This window comes from Pituophis catenifer, unplaced genomic scaffold (genome assembly GCF_029215685.1).
Source record: "Pituophis catenifer annectens isolate HBS135680 unplaced genomic scaffold, rPitCat1.0.hap2 SCAF_3, whole genome shotgun sequence".
In the NCBI taxonomy this organism is placed as follows: domain Eukaryota; kingdom Metazoa; phylum Chordata; class Lepidosauria; order Squamata; family Colubridae; genus Pituophis; species Pituophis catenifer.
The window spans coordinates 36,730,908-36,746,985 of NW_027256883.1; the positions used below are offsets into that span (position 1 = coordinate 36,730,908).

Sequence of the window (16,078 nt, forward strand, 5' to 3'; positions counted from 1 at the left end):
TACACACAACATTACATACTTAAGTATACCCTGAAAATTTGATTATCTGCTTTGCAAGGATACATATTGGCAATTGCATTTTGCAATTTAACTTTCCCTACAAATTTTATTATGACAGTTTGTAATTTTCATACTGATACTGCCATCTACAGACAAAATGTGTTCTCAAGGACATGTTATTTCAATATCTTGGTATAATGTTTGCATAGCTAAAACATTGTTTTTATTCATTTATGCAAATTATTTAGAAATTACCATGAACCCAAGAAGCATACATATTTCAAATTTTCTCTCAGTGAGTTTATCCTCACCATAAACTGTGAGAGACCCTTGAAAACATCACTGAACTGCGTTCTCAGTATCCTCTATCATTGCCAGTTAAGGATCTTCTGGGAATTGAAATTCCTTAATAGTTACAGAGATTAGACACTTTCCCATTTTCTCTATTCTAAGCAATAAAGATTAATAACAGTAAAGAAATTGGAACTTGTTGAAGTGTTGAAGCCCACAACACTTGCATTCCTTATTGATTATGGTGATTTAAATGGGATCTTATGACAACTGATTTATAAAACATCTGAACGGTACCCAAAATATCCAGCTGGATGGAAATAACCAGGGCAAAGGAGTTCCTTCTATGAAATTCTCCACAAACTCCCTTTTTTTAGGGCTATCAGATATGGAAATGAACCATCTCCATCTAGATGGGAAATTGGAGCACCATCCAGATGTTTTGGAATTCAGTTAGTTTAATTCTTTGCCTTCAAGAGGAATATGTAGCTTTTGCACCTCAGATTTAGTAGTTCCAATTTTAGCTACCAGCTCCCTGTCAAGTGCTAGGTTGCCTCATTCTCTCTCTCTCTCTCTCTCTCTCTCTCTCTCATATAATTATAATAAAATTATATATATAATAAATAATAAATCATGCTGGACATCACTTTACTAGCAATAGCGAAGGCATGTTTCATATGGCACAGAAGGTAATGGAACAAACCACTTCTATTTTACCAGGCCAACCACACAGATGTAAACTGTAAAGTGATTTAGTACTTTTGCATAGTACCTTATGGGGAACATATATTTATTTAGCCAGAAGACCAGCTGATTACAATTAAAATTTTTATTCAACAATATTATAGAATAGACAATGTAGGAAAATTATTATTTTTGACAAATACGTATTTTAGAAAGAAACTTATCCTATGATTGCTAAAAGCGCTTCTCTATTATCTCTTCTACACACTGGATCAACTTCTCAGCCTTCCCCTTCTCTCCCCAGCTGGTCTGGGAGGCGCGTCCTCGGGATTCCGGATTTCTGTTCAAGTTCTGCCCACTTTGCTTTTAAGGAAGTATCGAGTTAACGCTTTCTTTGCATTTGCAGCAATCTTCCGTTATCTTGCATTGTTCCGCGCAATGTGTGAATCTGGACCGTTGAAGAATCGCGCTCTTTAAAAACTCTAGATTTCTTCGTGCCCCCAAATATTCTAACCAAGGAAGGGGAAAGGAGAGCGCAGGAGATAAAATTATACTCAGTGGTGCGTTAAAAGAAAGCCGAGTGAAGTCTCCAAATTTGTCACTCTACACTTTTTCCTATCTCTAGATTCTTTGCTCTCTCGCGCTCTCTATGTCTCTCTTTCTCTCTCTCTCTCTCTGCCCGTCTTTTCAGGCTGGCGGCGAGCGAGGGTGGCTGCGAAGATGTTGTCGGTGCTGCCCAAAGTGGAGAAGCTGTCGGCGCGGGTGATCCGCGTCCTGGGCTGTAACCCCGGGCCTATGACGCTCCAGGGGACCAACACCTACTTGGTGGGAACCGGGCCCAGGTAAGTGGGAAGCAGCTCGGGCAAGGGACAGACGCGGCGGCCGGGTCGGATCTGTTGGCTCGGGGCTCCGGTGGGTAACGCGGCTTCCTTAGCGTGAATCTTCCGTTCCGTTTAGCAAAGCGAGACTCGAGAGCTGCCCGGGAATTCCTATTTCGACCTCCTGCTTTTCACTGGCTGCTCTAAGTATTAATTCATACGATCCCTCTTTATTGTACAGGTATAAATCCATAAACATTTGGGGGCGGAGGAGACATTGCTAACCGTATTATTCTATGCATGTAATTAAAGTTTGAACCAGATGGAGGGCGCACAAATCTAGTAAATGAAAAAATGTAAAAGCTATTAATGCAACCTAGGAGTGTTGCAATGCGATCTTCTCTATTCAGAATCTTCCTATTTAACTCCAGGGTCTTACTTCCCTAGAAGTGCAGGCTTGGGACTCTTCCATTGCTGTATTTGAAGTGCTGTTCTCCAGTCTTTAAGGTCACTTAAATTTGTAAACATCTATTCGGCTTCAATGACAAAGCCTGTAAGTGGTGCTTGTTTGTGGGACAAGTTAAGGAAAAACACTATTTTTCCCTTTCCATAGAGCAGTGGTTCTCAACCTGTGGGTCGGGACCCCTTTGGGGGTCGAATGACCCTTTCACAGGGGTCGCCTAAGACCATCGGAAAACACATATTTTCAGTGGTTTTAGGAATAATTTTATGGTTGGGGGTCACCACAACAGGAGGAACTGTATTAAAGGGTCGCAGCATTAGGAAGGTTGAGAACCACTGCCATAGAGTAAAGTGCCTCAAACCTGACAACTTTTAAGATTTGTGGGCTGCAGTTGTTGGGGTCATCTTTGTTATAAACATGTTTGTATTCTTTTTATCACTTTTAATTTGTTTTGCTGTTTCCTTTCCCTTTTAAGTTACTTGGTGTTTTAATGTTTGACTTTGAAGTTTAATAACTATTATTTTTTTAAAAAGAAGCACTGCCTTAGGGGAAACAACACCAATGAGTCTCCTTAATGCTTAGTGGGGACTGACTGGACAAGTACAGGCAGATTCTTTTAGTCAAGTTGCTCAACTAAGCAACTTGACTAGAGGTGCACATCTATGAGGAGTCGGTTGGGCTGTTTCTGAATATGAACCTCAGACTCTTTTGAAAGAGTGCTAATCCCGTGTCAGAAAATAGCATGGTTCACAGATTGCAGATGTAGAGAACAGGCCATGTTTAGAAATATCCAAAGTGACCATTCAGAAATAGGGAGAAGAGGCTATGAAGTGCATAGGAGCACAGCACTTCACTCCACTCCTCCTCCAGGGCCTATTTCACATTCATTGGAGGAGTGGAATAAAATGAGAAGGAATAATTAATAACATGCAAGCTCCATCCTAAATTACAGGTAAATTAATGGTTGACTTTCAACCATTTTTAGTGACCCTTTTAAGTCAGCCCTGAAAAAGGTGACTTGTCAGAGTGTGCACAACTTTATTATGTGAGACAACCCAGGAGCAATAACAGCAAACAGAGGTTTGTAATAAACAGTGGTTTTATCTACAAGAGAATATATAGTATACATACATGTACTATAGGCAGAGGTCAAACAATCAGCAATTGGCAGGGAAGAACACAAGAGAGGGAGGAAGTGACAGAGACGGACACCATAACGGGGCTTCCTCTTATTATACAGGCTCTTAAAGGGATAACAACCAAAAATCTTGCTGACTCATTCCCATCATTACATTATTGCAGCAGCTGGTCAGCTTTTAAATCACTACCTGACAGACTTGTGACTGTTTTTCACGCTTACAACCATTGCCGCATCCCTGTGGCCATGTGATCAAAATTTGGATGCTGTTGTGGCCCGCCACCTACCAGCAGAGCTGGCAGCAGACTCAGACAATGAGGAGGTTGGGGAAGAACTTGGGCCAGTTCTGGAGCCTGGGAAGGCTCTGATGGATGTTCAGCATCGGACACAGAGATAGAGCCAGGGCCGCCCAGCATTTCCCAGCCAGAGAGGCAGCTGTCTTTGGAGTCAGAGATGAGTGAGGAGGAGGAACAGCTGGGGCCTGTTCCAGATGCACGTATGCGCAGAGCAGATAGGAAAGGTGAACAACGGAGGACAATGAGCCGGCTTGGGAAGCAAAACAAACATGGACGCTGACTGGCCCCTCCCTGGCTGAGGGAGGAAACGGGATAGGTTTGATTGTCGCAGGCAGCCGTTTGCATTTCTGGAAAGTTTGCTCCTTGTGTGTTTCGTGCGACAAAGACTGCCTTGCCAGAACTAAGGTTGTCTATTTCTCTGTTTGAACTGACTTAATTTGCAGCCTCCCGGCTGGGAGCTCACAACCTTACATTTATCATAACAAGCTGATAAGGACTATTGCTTCATGTAACTTCTTGCAGGACTCTTGCCTGGACTTTCTGTTGGTGAATGCAGTTAATTCCCAATGTGTAAATAAAAGAGGGGTTTTTCTTTGCTGGGAGTCAGTTTCTTGCTTCTGCGAAGGCCGGGTCAGAACAGATGCTTGGCAACTGATTCATATTCATGGTGATTGCAGTGCCCAGAGTCACGTGATACCTTTTGCGATCTTCTGACAGGCAAAGTCAATGAGGAAGCCGGATTCATTTAACAACTGTGTTACTAACTTACCAACTGCCAACCTTTCTTGGCCTAATCTGTTTTTATTATAGAAGGATCCTAATAGATACCGGAGAGCCATCCATCCCTGAATATATAAGCTGTTTGAAACAAACACTCCATGAATTCAACGTTTCCATCCAGGAAATTGTAGTAACTCATTGGCACCATGATCACACAGGAGGCATATCCGATATTTGTGAAAAGATTCCAGCCAGTAAGTATTTTCTGTAATTTTTAAAATTTGTATACTGAATAGAACAGAACAGAACAGAACAGAATTCAATTCAATTCAATTCAATCCAATCCAATCCAATCCAATCCTTTATTGGCCAAGTGTGATTGGACACACAAGGAATTTGTCTTTGATGCATATGCTCCCAGGGTACATAAAAAGACAAGATACACTCGTCAAGAATCAAAAGGCATAACAGTGACAGTTATATGGTACAATAAGCAATCAAATCATACTAGGAAACAGTCAATATCAATATAAATCGCAAGGATACAAGCAACAAAATTACAATCATGCAGTCACAAGTGGGAGGAGATGGGCAACAGGAATGATGAGAAGACCAATAGCAATAGTAATGCAGCCTAATATGAATAGTTTGATAGTGTTGAGGGAATTATTTGTTTAGCGGAGTGATGGCGTTCAGGAAAAAACTGTTATTGTATCTAGTTGTCTTGGTGTGCAGTGCTCTATAGTGTCGTCTTGTATACAAAGCAGGTTAGAGTTATATAGAAAAGGTTATATAGTAGACAGGCAAAGAAGGAAGAATGTCAGAAACATTGGACTTAAATGTTTATTATAGGAGGGAATAATTAACCAGTTGTAAATTTGCTTAGCCAAAATTAAAGCTAACAAAAATCAGGTACAGGTAATCCTCGACTTAGAACCATTTGTTTAATAACTGCTCAAAGTTAAAACAGCGCTGAAAAGGTGACTTGCAACCAGTCCTTGTACTATCACAGCATCACTATGATCAATTGATCAATATTAAGGTGCTTGGCAACTGGCATGCATTTATGATGGTTGCAGCATCCCGCAATCATGTGTTTGCCACTTTTGACTTCTCCAGATGACTTCTGACAAAGTCAAAGAGGGAAGCTGGATTTGCTTAACAACTGCATGATTCAATTAACAACTATAGTGATTTGCTTAACAACCGTAGCAAAAAAAGACATATAAACAGGTACAACTCACTTAACAACCACCTTGCTTACAACATAAATTGTGGTCTCAATTTTGGTCATAAATTGAGACTACCTGTATTATAAAAATATAACATTTGCCATTCTGTTAAACTAAGGAATTTATCTTAAATAAGCCTGGCTTGCAAAATCAATTCTTTATATTTATTCATAAAAATATAAGATGCCATCTTCTTTCTCTTGCTGATTTGGGAAGAGGATGATAATTATATTAGCTTATATCTCATTACCCATTTGCATCAGTTTTGTGGATTTAAGTACACAAAAATTAGTTAAAATATTAGTTAAAACTTTCACTGTTTTTTTTTTAATATAGAAAGTCAAACATTTTTTTTTTAAATAGAAGGGCTTTTATCTCAAAGTATGTGTATGATCTATTTTTCTTTAAAAGTAAGCACCAACCTAAATTACATTATTACTAGGATGAGCTGAATGATCTCCCAAACACCAAAACAAGTGTTCTTTCCAATTGTATTGACGTTGTTAAGCTACTCCAAAATCCTGCAGAAATGGGTCTTTTCAAATCTCTTCATGAGAGCAGGAAATGGAGCTTTTTGCAAAATAAAGAACACTGATTGTTTTAATATTTGCATTCATGTTTGCTAATATGTATTTTGACAGTTGTTTCATTAGAACTTAAGGTTAAGGTTGTAGAAGTTGCTATTGCAAAACAAATAAACCGTTAACATACAAAGGGACTTGCTAGACTGTAGTGAGGCTGTTGTCACAATTATTTGAATAATAGTCAGCATGCATAGCATAGAACATATGTTCTGCCTTGATTAATCTGCACTTGTATAACAACATAAATCCATTTTATTAGAAAAAAATCATTAAAAATAAAACACTGATATCATGAAGCAACCTTTTAAATGCATTACCAGTTTCCAAACTTTGAAATAATTTGGAGCTATTTTAAGCTGTTTAAGTCTGTTTAAGAGCAGTCATAAGTCCCACATGTCTCAGTCCTGATTCCATCTACAAATACTATCTTTTTAAGAAAGGGGTGTATGAATTTCCAACTAAATTCTGGTATGATACACATTGTTTAATTTTTAAATTAGGTTATGAATATTGCATAAGTAAGCTTCCACGTAACCCACATCAAGAAGAAGTAATAAAAGGAAAGCAGAAGTATGTGTATTTAAGAGATGGAGATGTTTTAAATACAGAGGGAGCTACTCTCAGGTAAATGTTAACATTTCATATTGATGCTTGCAAGTTTTTCATGTTTTTGTTCAGTTCATTTGCAGATTTTTATCATTTCAGAACTAAAAAGGCTTGTGAGATTTGTTAAAATAGATTATATGTTTTGGCTAGCCTTTAATGAATAGGGGGTGCGATGGCTCAGCAGTTAAAAAGGCTGAGCGTGTTAGCTGGAAAACTGACAGCTCAGAGGCCACGTTTGAGACCCGAGCACCACACGAATGGGTGAGCTCCTTTAACTGCCCAGCTTCTGCCCATCCAGCAATTTGAAAACATGCAATGCAAGTAGATAAATAGATACCACTTCAGTGGGAAGGTAGCAGCATTCTGTGAGCCTTGGCATATACTCATACTGGCCACATGACCACAGAAGTGTCTTCAGACAATGGTGGCTCCCTTTTAGGAAACGGAGATGAGCACTGTCCCATAGAGGTGGGAAATGATTGTACAGGGGAAACCTTTACCTTTAATGCATACAATACACATATTTATCTCTGTAATATGTGACTATTCTTCCAAGAGTTACTGGTTTCTGATAATATTTTCTGCACAATGTTCAAAACAAATTTCTTCAAAACCCTAAGTAAATTGGGTTTCCCTTTGTGTGTGTGCTCAGGCTCCAATATCTTTAAGTGATGCTTTTTTCTCAGTACAATTAGTCCGTTACGTAGGACCACAAATGAGTCACTGCAGTTGTTAAGTTAGTAACAGGACTGTTAAGTGAATCTGGCTTCCCCATTGACTTTACTTGTCAGAAGATAGCAAAAACTGGTCACATGACCCAAGGACAACGCAACTGTTATAAATATGAGTCCGCTGCCAAGCGTCTGAATTTTAGTCACATGACCACGGGGGAGGCTGCAATGTTTGGAAGTGTGAAAAGTGGTCATAAGTCACTTTTTTCAGGGCTGTTGTAACTTCGAACAATCCCTAAATGAACTGCTGTAAGTCAAGGACCACTTGTATACATGATAGGGCTACACAGGTTTCTGTGCTTTTGGTGGATGGCAGTTTGCATAAAATTATTCATGATTTTTTTGGAATGACTTTATCTGCCCTTGTGAGGCCTTTGGTTTCTTTAGGAAATTTATCTTAAGCTATAGCCGTGATGGCGAACGTATGGCACGGGTGCCACAGGTGGCACGTGGAGCCATATTGGTGGGCACACGAGCTCAGCTCTGGCACGTATGTGTGCACCAGCCAATTGATTTTCAGACCTTCTGGGCCCATCAGAAGTCAGGAAACACACTGTTTCCGGCCTCTGAGGGGGTGGGAAGGCCGTTTTTGCTCTCCCCAGGTTCCTAGAAAGGCTCTGGAGCCTGGAGAGAGCGAAAAATGGGCCTACCAGACCCACCGTGTCATCACGTGCCAAAAGCAGGGGGAGCATGGGTGGGTGCATAAAATTATGGATGTGGGCACACGTGTGTGACCTCCTCCACACTCCCCCCGCTTTTGGAATGTGATAGCAAAAATGTTAGCCATCACTAAGCTATAGGTAGTTAAAGCTTGTCCTTACTTTAAAAATACTTCTACAATATGAGAAAAATGTGCTCATAGTTCTGCTTCCATGCAGTATAAAGATCATTCATTTAAATTTTGGATCTGAGTTTTTTAAATGTATCTTCATTTGCTACTGTAAGAACTTTCTTCAATTTATGACTTGAATATTACAATCACATTTTTCTTTTCTGTCACTTTGCAGTGTATTATATACTCCAGGGCATACGGATGACCATATGGCTTTACATTTGCTAGAAGAAAATGCAATATTTTCTGGTGATTGTATTTTAGGAGAAGGAACAACTGTGTTTGAAGACCTTTATGACTACATGAAGTCATTGGAAAAACTTCTGGGAATGAAAGCTGATTTAATATACCCAGGTAAGTTATACATTTGATATTAATTGTATTAGCTCTTTGCCACAGGTATAATTATTGTAAGTGTCTCAAATGCTGCATTGCTGCCTAGAGATTTTTTATCTCAATGTTCTGTAATCACAGATACTGTAGAAATAGGAATGGGTCTCTTATTGACTCCTGTTTTCAAGACATTTTGTATTTTTTCTCTCTCTATAAGAGGCTATGCTAAAATGTTCCAGCTTTCAAAGTCTCTCACCTTGTAAATCTACATCTGGAGCTTCATAGAAAGTGGTTACTGTGGGAGGAGAGTTCAGATGTTTTTTATTTAAATAAAACACTATTTAAGTTTCCTTGTGCTTTAGACTGTAATATAATTTTCTGTTTCCTTCCTAGTAAATGAAATGTATCCTCTATTTACTTGACTTGTAAAAAGTCCTTTGGCTGCTAAAATGTCTGTTTTTTACACTCATTCTCTCTGTCTTTTCCCCCACCTCCCCAATTCCCATAAGTATTCAGAATTCAGCATCTCCAAACTAACCTATGAAAGAAATTATGGAAATAGAATATCACAATAATAATTAAACCGGAAGTCTTGTCAGCTTCAACCTGCTTTAAAATGATGTTTAGGGATGTAACGAATTGAACTCATTTTACAATACATCCATTTACTGTTTTTATTTATCCTGTATTTTTCTCTGGGAATGCAAGATGGTCCAGAAGGAGTAGAAGTTCTCCATTCTATCCCCATACCTATTATTATGAAATGCAGATGGAACCAAAGCCGTAGGATAACTGAATTAGCTTCATATTCATCAAAGACTTGAACTTGTACTTTTTTCATCCCATCCAGCATTTTTATCACAATTCTTGTTTCTTTGTTTACATAATATATAGGCCACCGGATTCCCAACAACTCTGGGTGGCTTACAATTAAAAGCATTTTTGAAAAAGATAGAAGTCTCTTGAGTAGCCCAAAGATTACATAGAATCATGGGGGAGGGGGGGAATCCCATCTAACAGGTCTCATCCTTCACCTTCCTTCAAAGCCTGGAACTATGCTGTGACTATAATATCAAGGCATAAATTGAAGAAAGCATTTAATAGCTTCCTGAATGTCAGGGGGATGGGACATCTGGATCTCTAGGGGTCCCAGGTAGTGGTGGGTTCCAACCGGTGTTACCACCGGTTCTCTTCGCACATGTGCTTTGCGAGCGATCGCCAAACTTGCATATTATGTGCAAGCGCATTAGATTTCTGCCCAGCTGAGGCACAGCAATCCACTCTGCCGCACCTATCAGCTGGGCTAAAAAACGACAAAGTTAGATATAACGTGGGGGCCAGCGGGAGGGCCTAGCTCAGTCATAGAGAACCGGTTCGCTGACATCACATCATTACTACCAGCTCACCCGAACTGGGAGCAACCCACCACTGGTCCCACGCCAGAGGAAATGTGCTGCAACAAATAAAGTGACACATTACAAAATTAGAAGCTGTTGGGCTGTCCTGTGTTAACTCTGCAATATGAACAAATTGTCTCTTCTTAAAAAGTATCCTGTACGCACTATTAATTAGTAAGTTCTCCCATAATTTTTTCTTAAAGAAACATCTGTTGTTGTCTTTATAGGACATGGGCCAGTAATAAAAGAAGCAAGAGCTAAAATTCAAGAATATATTTTACATAGAAATGCACGTGAGGAGCAAATCCTACACATCCTGGATGAGAATGCTGGGAAATCTCTCACAGTAGAGGAACTTGTGAAAATTGTTTACAAGGTACAGATGGCATCTGGTTTGGGTTAGAAATAGATTTCAGTTATGCAGAAAGCAATGCAATATAAAAGAAATTAATGATTCATAGCAAGAACAGCATTTATCTAAAGAACACCATGTATGTGTACTTGCTTTCAGAAACCATAATATATATTGCACCAGGTTGTACGCTGGAAAGTACATAGTAGTAATATAAAAATATTAAGAGTATTATGCTTTTTTCAGACTTTAAATAGCTCTTCCAAAATCAGACACATTTTTTTGTAAAATCAGACACATTTTTTTGTAAAATTCGCTAATGAGTTTTTTCCAAAAACACCAGTTTCCTTTCTTTTTTTAATAATGTCAACTAAAGTAGAATAACAAAAACACTATGTCCTGAATGTTTCAAATTGCTTCCAGCTTGAAGAAATTATCCCAGACACTATCAAATTAATCAATTTCACTGTGGTCTAGGAGGAAGTTTACCATGGCCAATGGGGAGGGGAACAGGGGAGGGCATGGAATGTTCCTAAGTTCTACGGAATGTTCTGTCCCTGAATCAACGACTTCCCTATATCCCTATTACCTTTTTTGCAAAGAATCACTCAAAATAAAGAGAAACGCCTTCTCTGTAGCAACACTTGCCCTCTGGAATGAGGTTCCCCTGACGATATATGAATGCTTCCTTCCCATTTTACTGGTGTTCCAAAGAGCCTTGAAGACCTGGCTCATTGCCCAGGACTTTGGAATTGTGATGAAGCCCCCTTTTCTTTTCTTTTCTTTTCTTTTCTCTTTGTTTCTATCTAGGTATATTATCTCTATCAACTTTGTTCCTTTTTGATTGAGGTTGTTTTCTTGGTTTAATTGTAAGATTGTATTAGAAGAATAATTATCACTCAGAAATCTGTGAAACAAATTTTATGAATTTTCCTCTGCACTCTGAAGTTGAGGATAAACGTCTAATAAAAATTCATGATGACCTGGAAAAAGTAAAGTTATTCAGAGAAATACATTATACATTATAAGATAAGGCTAAACAATTCCCCTTCTCTCCACCCCCCACCCCCCCATTAAAATAGGAATTGATGGGATAATTTCTACCATTGCCTCAAAACCCTGAAAAGTGTTTTAATCCATACAAATTTGAGGAGTTCTCGTTGTTGTTTTACTTTTTAAAAAATGAAGTTCCATTAATATGCATTGTTTGAATGCTTTATTCCAGGACACACCTGTCCATTTGCATAAAGCTGCAGAAATTAATCTCCAACATCACTTGGGGAAGCTAAAAAAAGAAGGGAAAGTTGGTAAGTAACTTAATTGTTTATATATAACAGTTACATTGTTGGATTCTGAATGATGAAAGAAAGATAAAATTACAAGGCCTCACGCTTATGATCATCACAGCTTCCCTGCAGTCACATGGTCAGAATTTGGGCAGTCCACAATCAATGTGCGTTTACAAACCTCACAGTATCCCATGATCACATGACCCATCATTTAATTTTGCTTGTTTATTTAATTTGCACACTTCATAGCCGGCTATCAACAAGCAGAATCAATGGAGGAGGCAGCAAGTTACATTCACATGATGTCTCACTTAACAACTGTGTCAGTTAGCAATTGAATTTGTCAGCCCCAATTGTGGTTGTTAAGGTTCTTAACCTATACCCTTTATTCATTTTTATTTGGTGAAAAAAATAACTTGTGCTAAAAATATTATAAAGGTGATTAAAAGAATGACTAAAAGTATCTGACAAAATGCTTCTCAGCATATCATCATCACAAAATATGAAGATTAATTACATGGATTTCATGATTTTAAAAGTATCTACCGTGTTTCCCCGAAAATAAGACCCTGTCTTATATTTGTTTGAACCGCGAAATAAGTGCTTGGCCTTATTTTCGGGGAGGTCTTATTATTTTGGGGCATGTAGAACAAGATGGGGCTCCTCTTGCCGTCTTACCTGATTTCCAGCTCTGCCTTTAAATATTTTCGGGGAGGGCTTATTTTCAGGGGAAGGCTTATTTTAGCGCATGCGTTCAAAGACCCGATTGAGCTTATTATAAGGGGATGTCTTATTTTCGGGAAAACAGGGTATTTAAAATGTAGTTAATATATATATGCATTTAGATGTTTTAAGATAAATATTTTAGATATTATCGCTTAGGGCATTAAAGAAGTTTTACTGATTAGGTTACTTATATGATCCTTCTTTCTGTTACAGTATATGAAAATTCTTCTAACCTAAAGTGGAAAAGTGTTTTATAAGTATGGCATATGCTGTATGCCATAAGAAAATGTGCTCTTCTATTTTCTGAACTAAAAGCACTAACATTTTTATGTCAAAATTGCATATAAATCACATACAGAAATGGATCTGTATTTTGTTATTAATCTGATTAAGTAATAACTTGTCAGAGAGTGATTGGAAGAATAATTCAGGGTGGAACAAGTGGATTATTCACCGTATTTCAAAGCAAAATATTCAAAATTTCCTTTGGATACTTGAATACTTTTTTAAAGAACTTTGGTTCAAGGAATGTTATTATTAATTAAATTTACAGTTGCAAGAAAAAGTATGTGAATCCCTTGGGATTACATGGAGTTTTGCATGAATTGGTCATAAAATGTGCTCTGAACTTCATCTAAGTCACAACAATAGAAAAACACAGTTTGCTTAAAATAATACTACACAAACATTAGATGTTGCCATGGTTTAATTGAACATATCATGTAAACATTCACAGTGCAGGGAGGAAAAAGTATGTGAATCTTTGGACTTAATAACTGGTTGACCCTCCTTTGGCAGCAATAACCTCAACCAAACGTTTCCTGTAGTTGCAGATCAGACCTGCACAACGATCTGGAGTAATTTTGGACCACTCCACAAAACTGTTTCAGTGTAGCAATATTCTTGGGATGTCTGGTGTGAATCGCTCTTAAGGTCATGCCACAGCATTTCAATCGGTTGAGGTCAGGACTCTGACTGGGCCACTCCAGAAGGCGTATTCTGTGCTGTTGAAGCCATTTTTTTGTTGAATTACTTGTATGCTTTGGGTCATTGTCCTGTTGCATCACCCATCCTCTGCGGAGCTTCAGTTGGCGGACAGATGGTCGTACGTTTTCCTGCAAAATGTCTTGATAAACTCTGGAATTCATTTTCCCATCAATGACAACAATCTGTCCAGGCCCTGAGGCAGCAAAGCAGCCCCAAACAATGATGCTCCCTCCGCCATGTTTTACAGTGGGGATGAGGTTTTGATGTTGGTGTGCTGTGCCTTTTTTTCTCCACACATAGTGTTGTGTGTTCTTCCCAAAAAACTCAATTTTGGTTTCATCTGTCTACAGTATATTTTGCCAGTAGTGCTGTGGAACATCCAGGTGCTCTTTTGCAAACTTCAAGCGTGCTGCAATAGGCAATGGCTTCCTCTGTTGTGTCCTCCCATGTACTCCATTCTTGTTTAATGTTTTCCTTATTGTAGATGTGTCAACAAAAATGTTAGCATGTGCCAGAGATTTCTGTAGGTCTTTAGCTGACACTCTACAATTCTTCTTTACCTCATGAAGCATTCTGCGCTGTGCTCTTGCAGTCATTTTTACAGGACGACCACGCCTAGGGAGAGTAGCAACAGTGCTAAACTTTCTCTATTTGTAGACAGTCTGTCTTACCGTGGACACATGAACATCAAGACTTTTGGAGATACTTTTGTAACCCTTTCCAGCTTCATGCAAGTCAACAATTCTTGATCGTAGGTCTTCTGAGAGCTCTTTTCTGCGAGGCATGGTTCACATCAGACAGTGCTTCTTGAAACCAGTAAACCCAAAACAGGTGTGTATTTTTAAAGGGCAGAACAGCTGTCAGCAACACATCCAATATCATCACACTGATTGGAGTCAAGGTTGGCTCACTCCTGGCTCCAATTAGCTTTTGGAGAAGTCATTAGGCTAGGGGCTCACATACTTTTTCCTCCCTGCACTGTGAATGTTTACATGTTGTTCAATTAAACCATGGCAACATCTAATGTTTGTGTAGTATTATTTTAAGCAGACTGTCTTTCTATTGTTGTGACTTAGATAAAGTTCAGAGCACATTTTATGACCAATTCATGCAAAACTCCACGTAATCCCAAGGGGTTCACATACTTTTTCTTGCAACTGTATATGCTACCTGATTCTCAGCAATATGAAGGTTTAAGCTTGTTTCTTTATTTAAACATTGTAATTTCATTGCCATTATGTTATTTGTATAATAAATATAATAACTAAATAAGTTTGTTCACATGTCTTCCTTTTTTATGTATTGTCATCTATATACTTTTTCAGGATCTTTTTTAACTTGACTGGAAAAAAACTAAAATCCTATAGAATAGTATTTCTATAGATTAGTGAACACTAGCAAAATGATATTCAATCTCATTTTAAATACAGTTGAAAGTATGAAATGTTTAGATCTGAACTATGTTTGTCTGCAAATACCAAATTTGAATGTATTACAGTAATCATAAAATTCTCTGCATCTTCAAAAAAGCATAAAAAGCATGAGGCAAAGATAAAACCATCCAATTCTAAAATTATATAAAGGAAGAAAAAATGACATTAAAACTACATTACACAAAAATTAAAATTTATATTCCTAAAATATTGACATTTCTTCAGATCAGCCTCCCCTGAAGCATCTTTTTTCCCGTTTCAATTTTCCTGTATTCCTATCATTTTGGAAACTTCAAGATTTAATCAAAGGGTACGGTGAAGCAATGTTAAAGCCCTCACTTTTATATCTTCATGACAGTAACCTCTGCTCCCATTTTTTAAAGGCTCAAATCTTTTGTTATATCTAGCAGAGCAAGGGGCTGGATTATCTTCCTATGTTCATATCACAGAAAACATCTTTCCCTTATGAATATGAATTGTCTGTCTGAGCCTGTTTGGCCTACAGTCTGATAAACTTTTGAATACCTGAGCTTGCAGCCTTTACATTCATAACAATGGCACTTTTTTTTAACCAATGTGGGAAAATGTGTCACTGAAGTGTTGATCTATAATTTTCAGCACTCCTTAGTAATAAGAAATGCTGAAAATTGTAGCTCAATAACATTTGGTGAATGCTTTAGGAAAAGCCTGTAAGGCATTAGAACAAGCTGTGTGGTCTTTATATAAGTTATGTGGAGTGGCAGATATAAATGCTTTGAATAATGATGTTGCATACTACTGAACATTATGAAAAGTTGACATTGATTATAGCAAGCATTTCATCTGAGCCCTAAAGGAGAGCTACATGCTTACACTGCTGACAGCAAATCAGCAATATCCGTGTCAATTAGAAAAAAAATAAAATATATAGAATCTTGTGAAATAAAAAATTAACTATGAAAAAATATAATACTAAAAGATCTAAGTGAAAAACACATTCTATTTTGAGTTTAGAATTAATAGGCATGTTTATAACATTCTGTTAAGGTACCAATGTTGCTACATGTTTTTTGATTCCCAAGAGTCACAGAAGTGGATTGAATGGCAATCCATGGTAATATGATGTCAATTTTTTTAGAAAAATAGACCTAAGAGACCATTTTAAAACCAGTTTTGAAAAACTCTAT

At 38.0% G+C, this 16,078-nt stretch overlaps 1 protein-coding gene across 1 annotated transcript; it reads left to right on the plus strand.

Annotated features, from left to right (window-relative positions):
• Positions 1-1,623: 1,623 nt before the first annotated feature.
• LACTB2 (lactamase beta 2) lies at positions 1,624-13,069 on the plus strand. The gene is made up of 7 exons (XM_070942224.1): positions 1,624-1,817; positions 4,501-4,664; positions 6,727-6,850; positions 8,571-8,749; positions 10,353-10,501; positions 11,703-11,784; positions 12,706-13,069. The coding sequence occupies exons 1-7, from the start codon at positions 1,696-1,698 to the stop codon at positions 12,747-12,749; spliced, it is 864 nt and encodes a 287-aa protein (XP_070798325.1). The 5' UTR covers positions 1,624-1,695; the 3' UTR covers positions 12,750-13,069.
• The last annotated feature ends 3,009 nt before the right edge of the window (positions 13,070-16,078 follow it).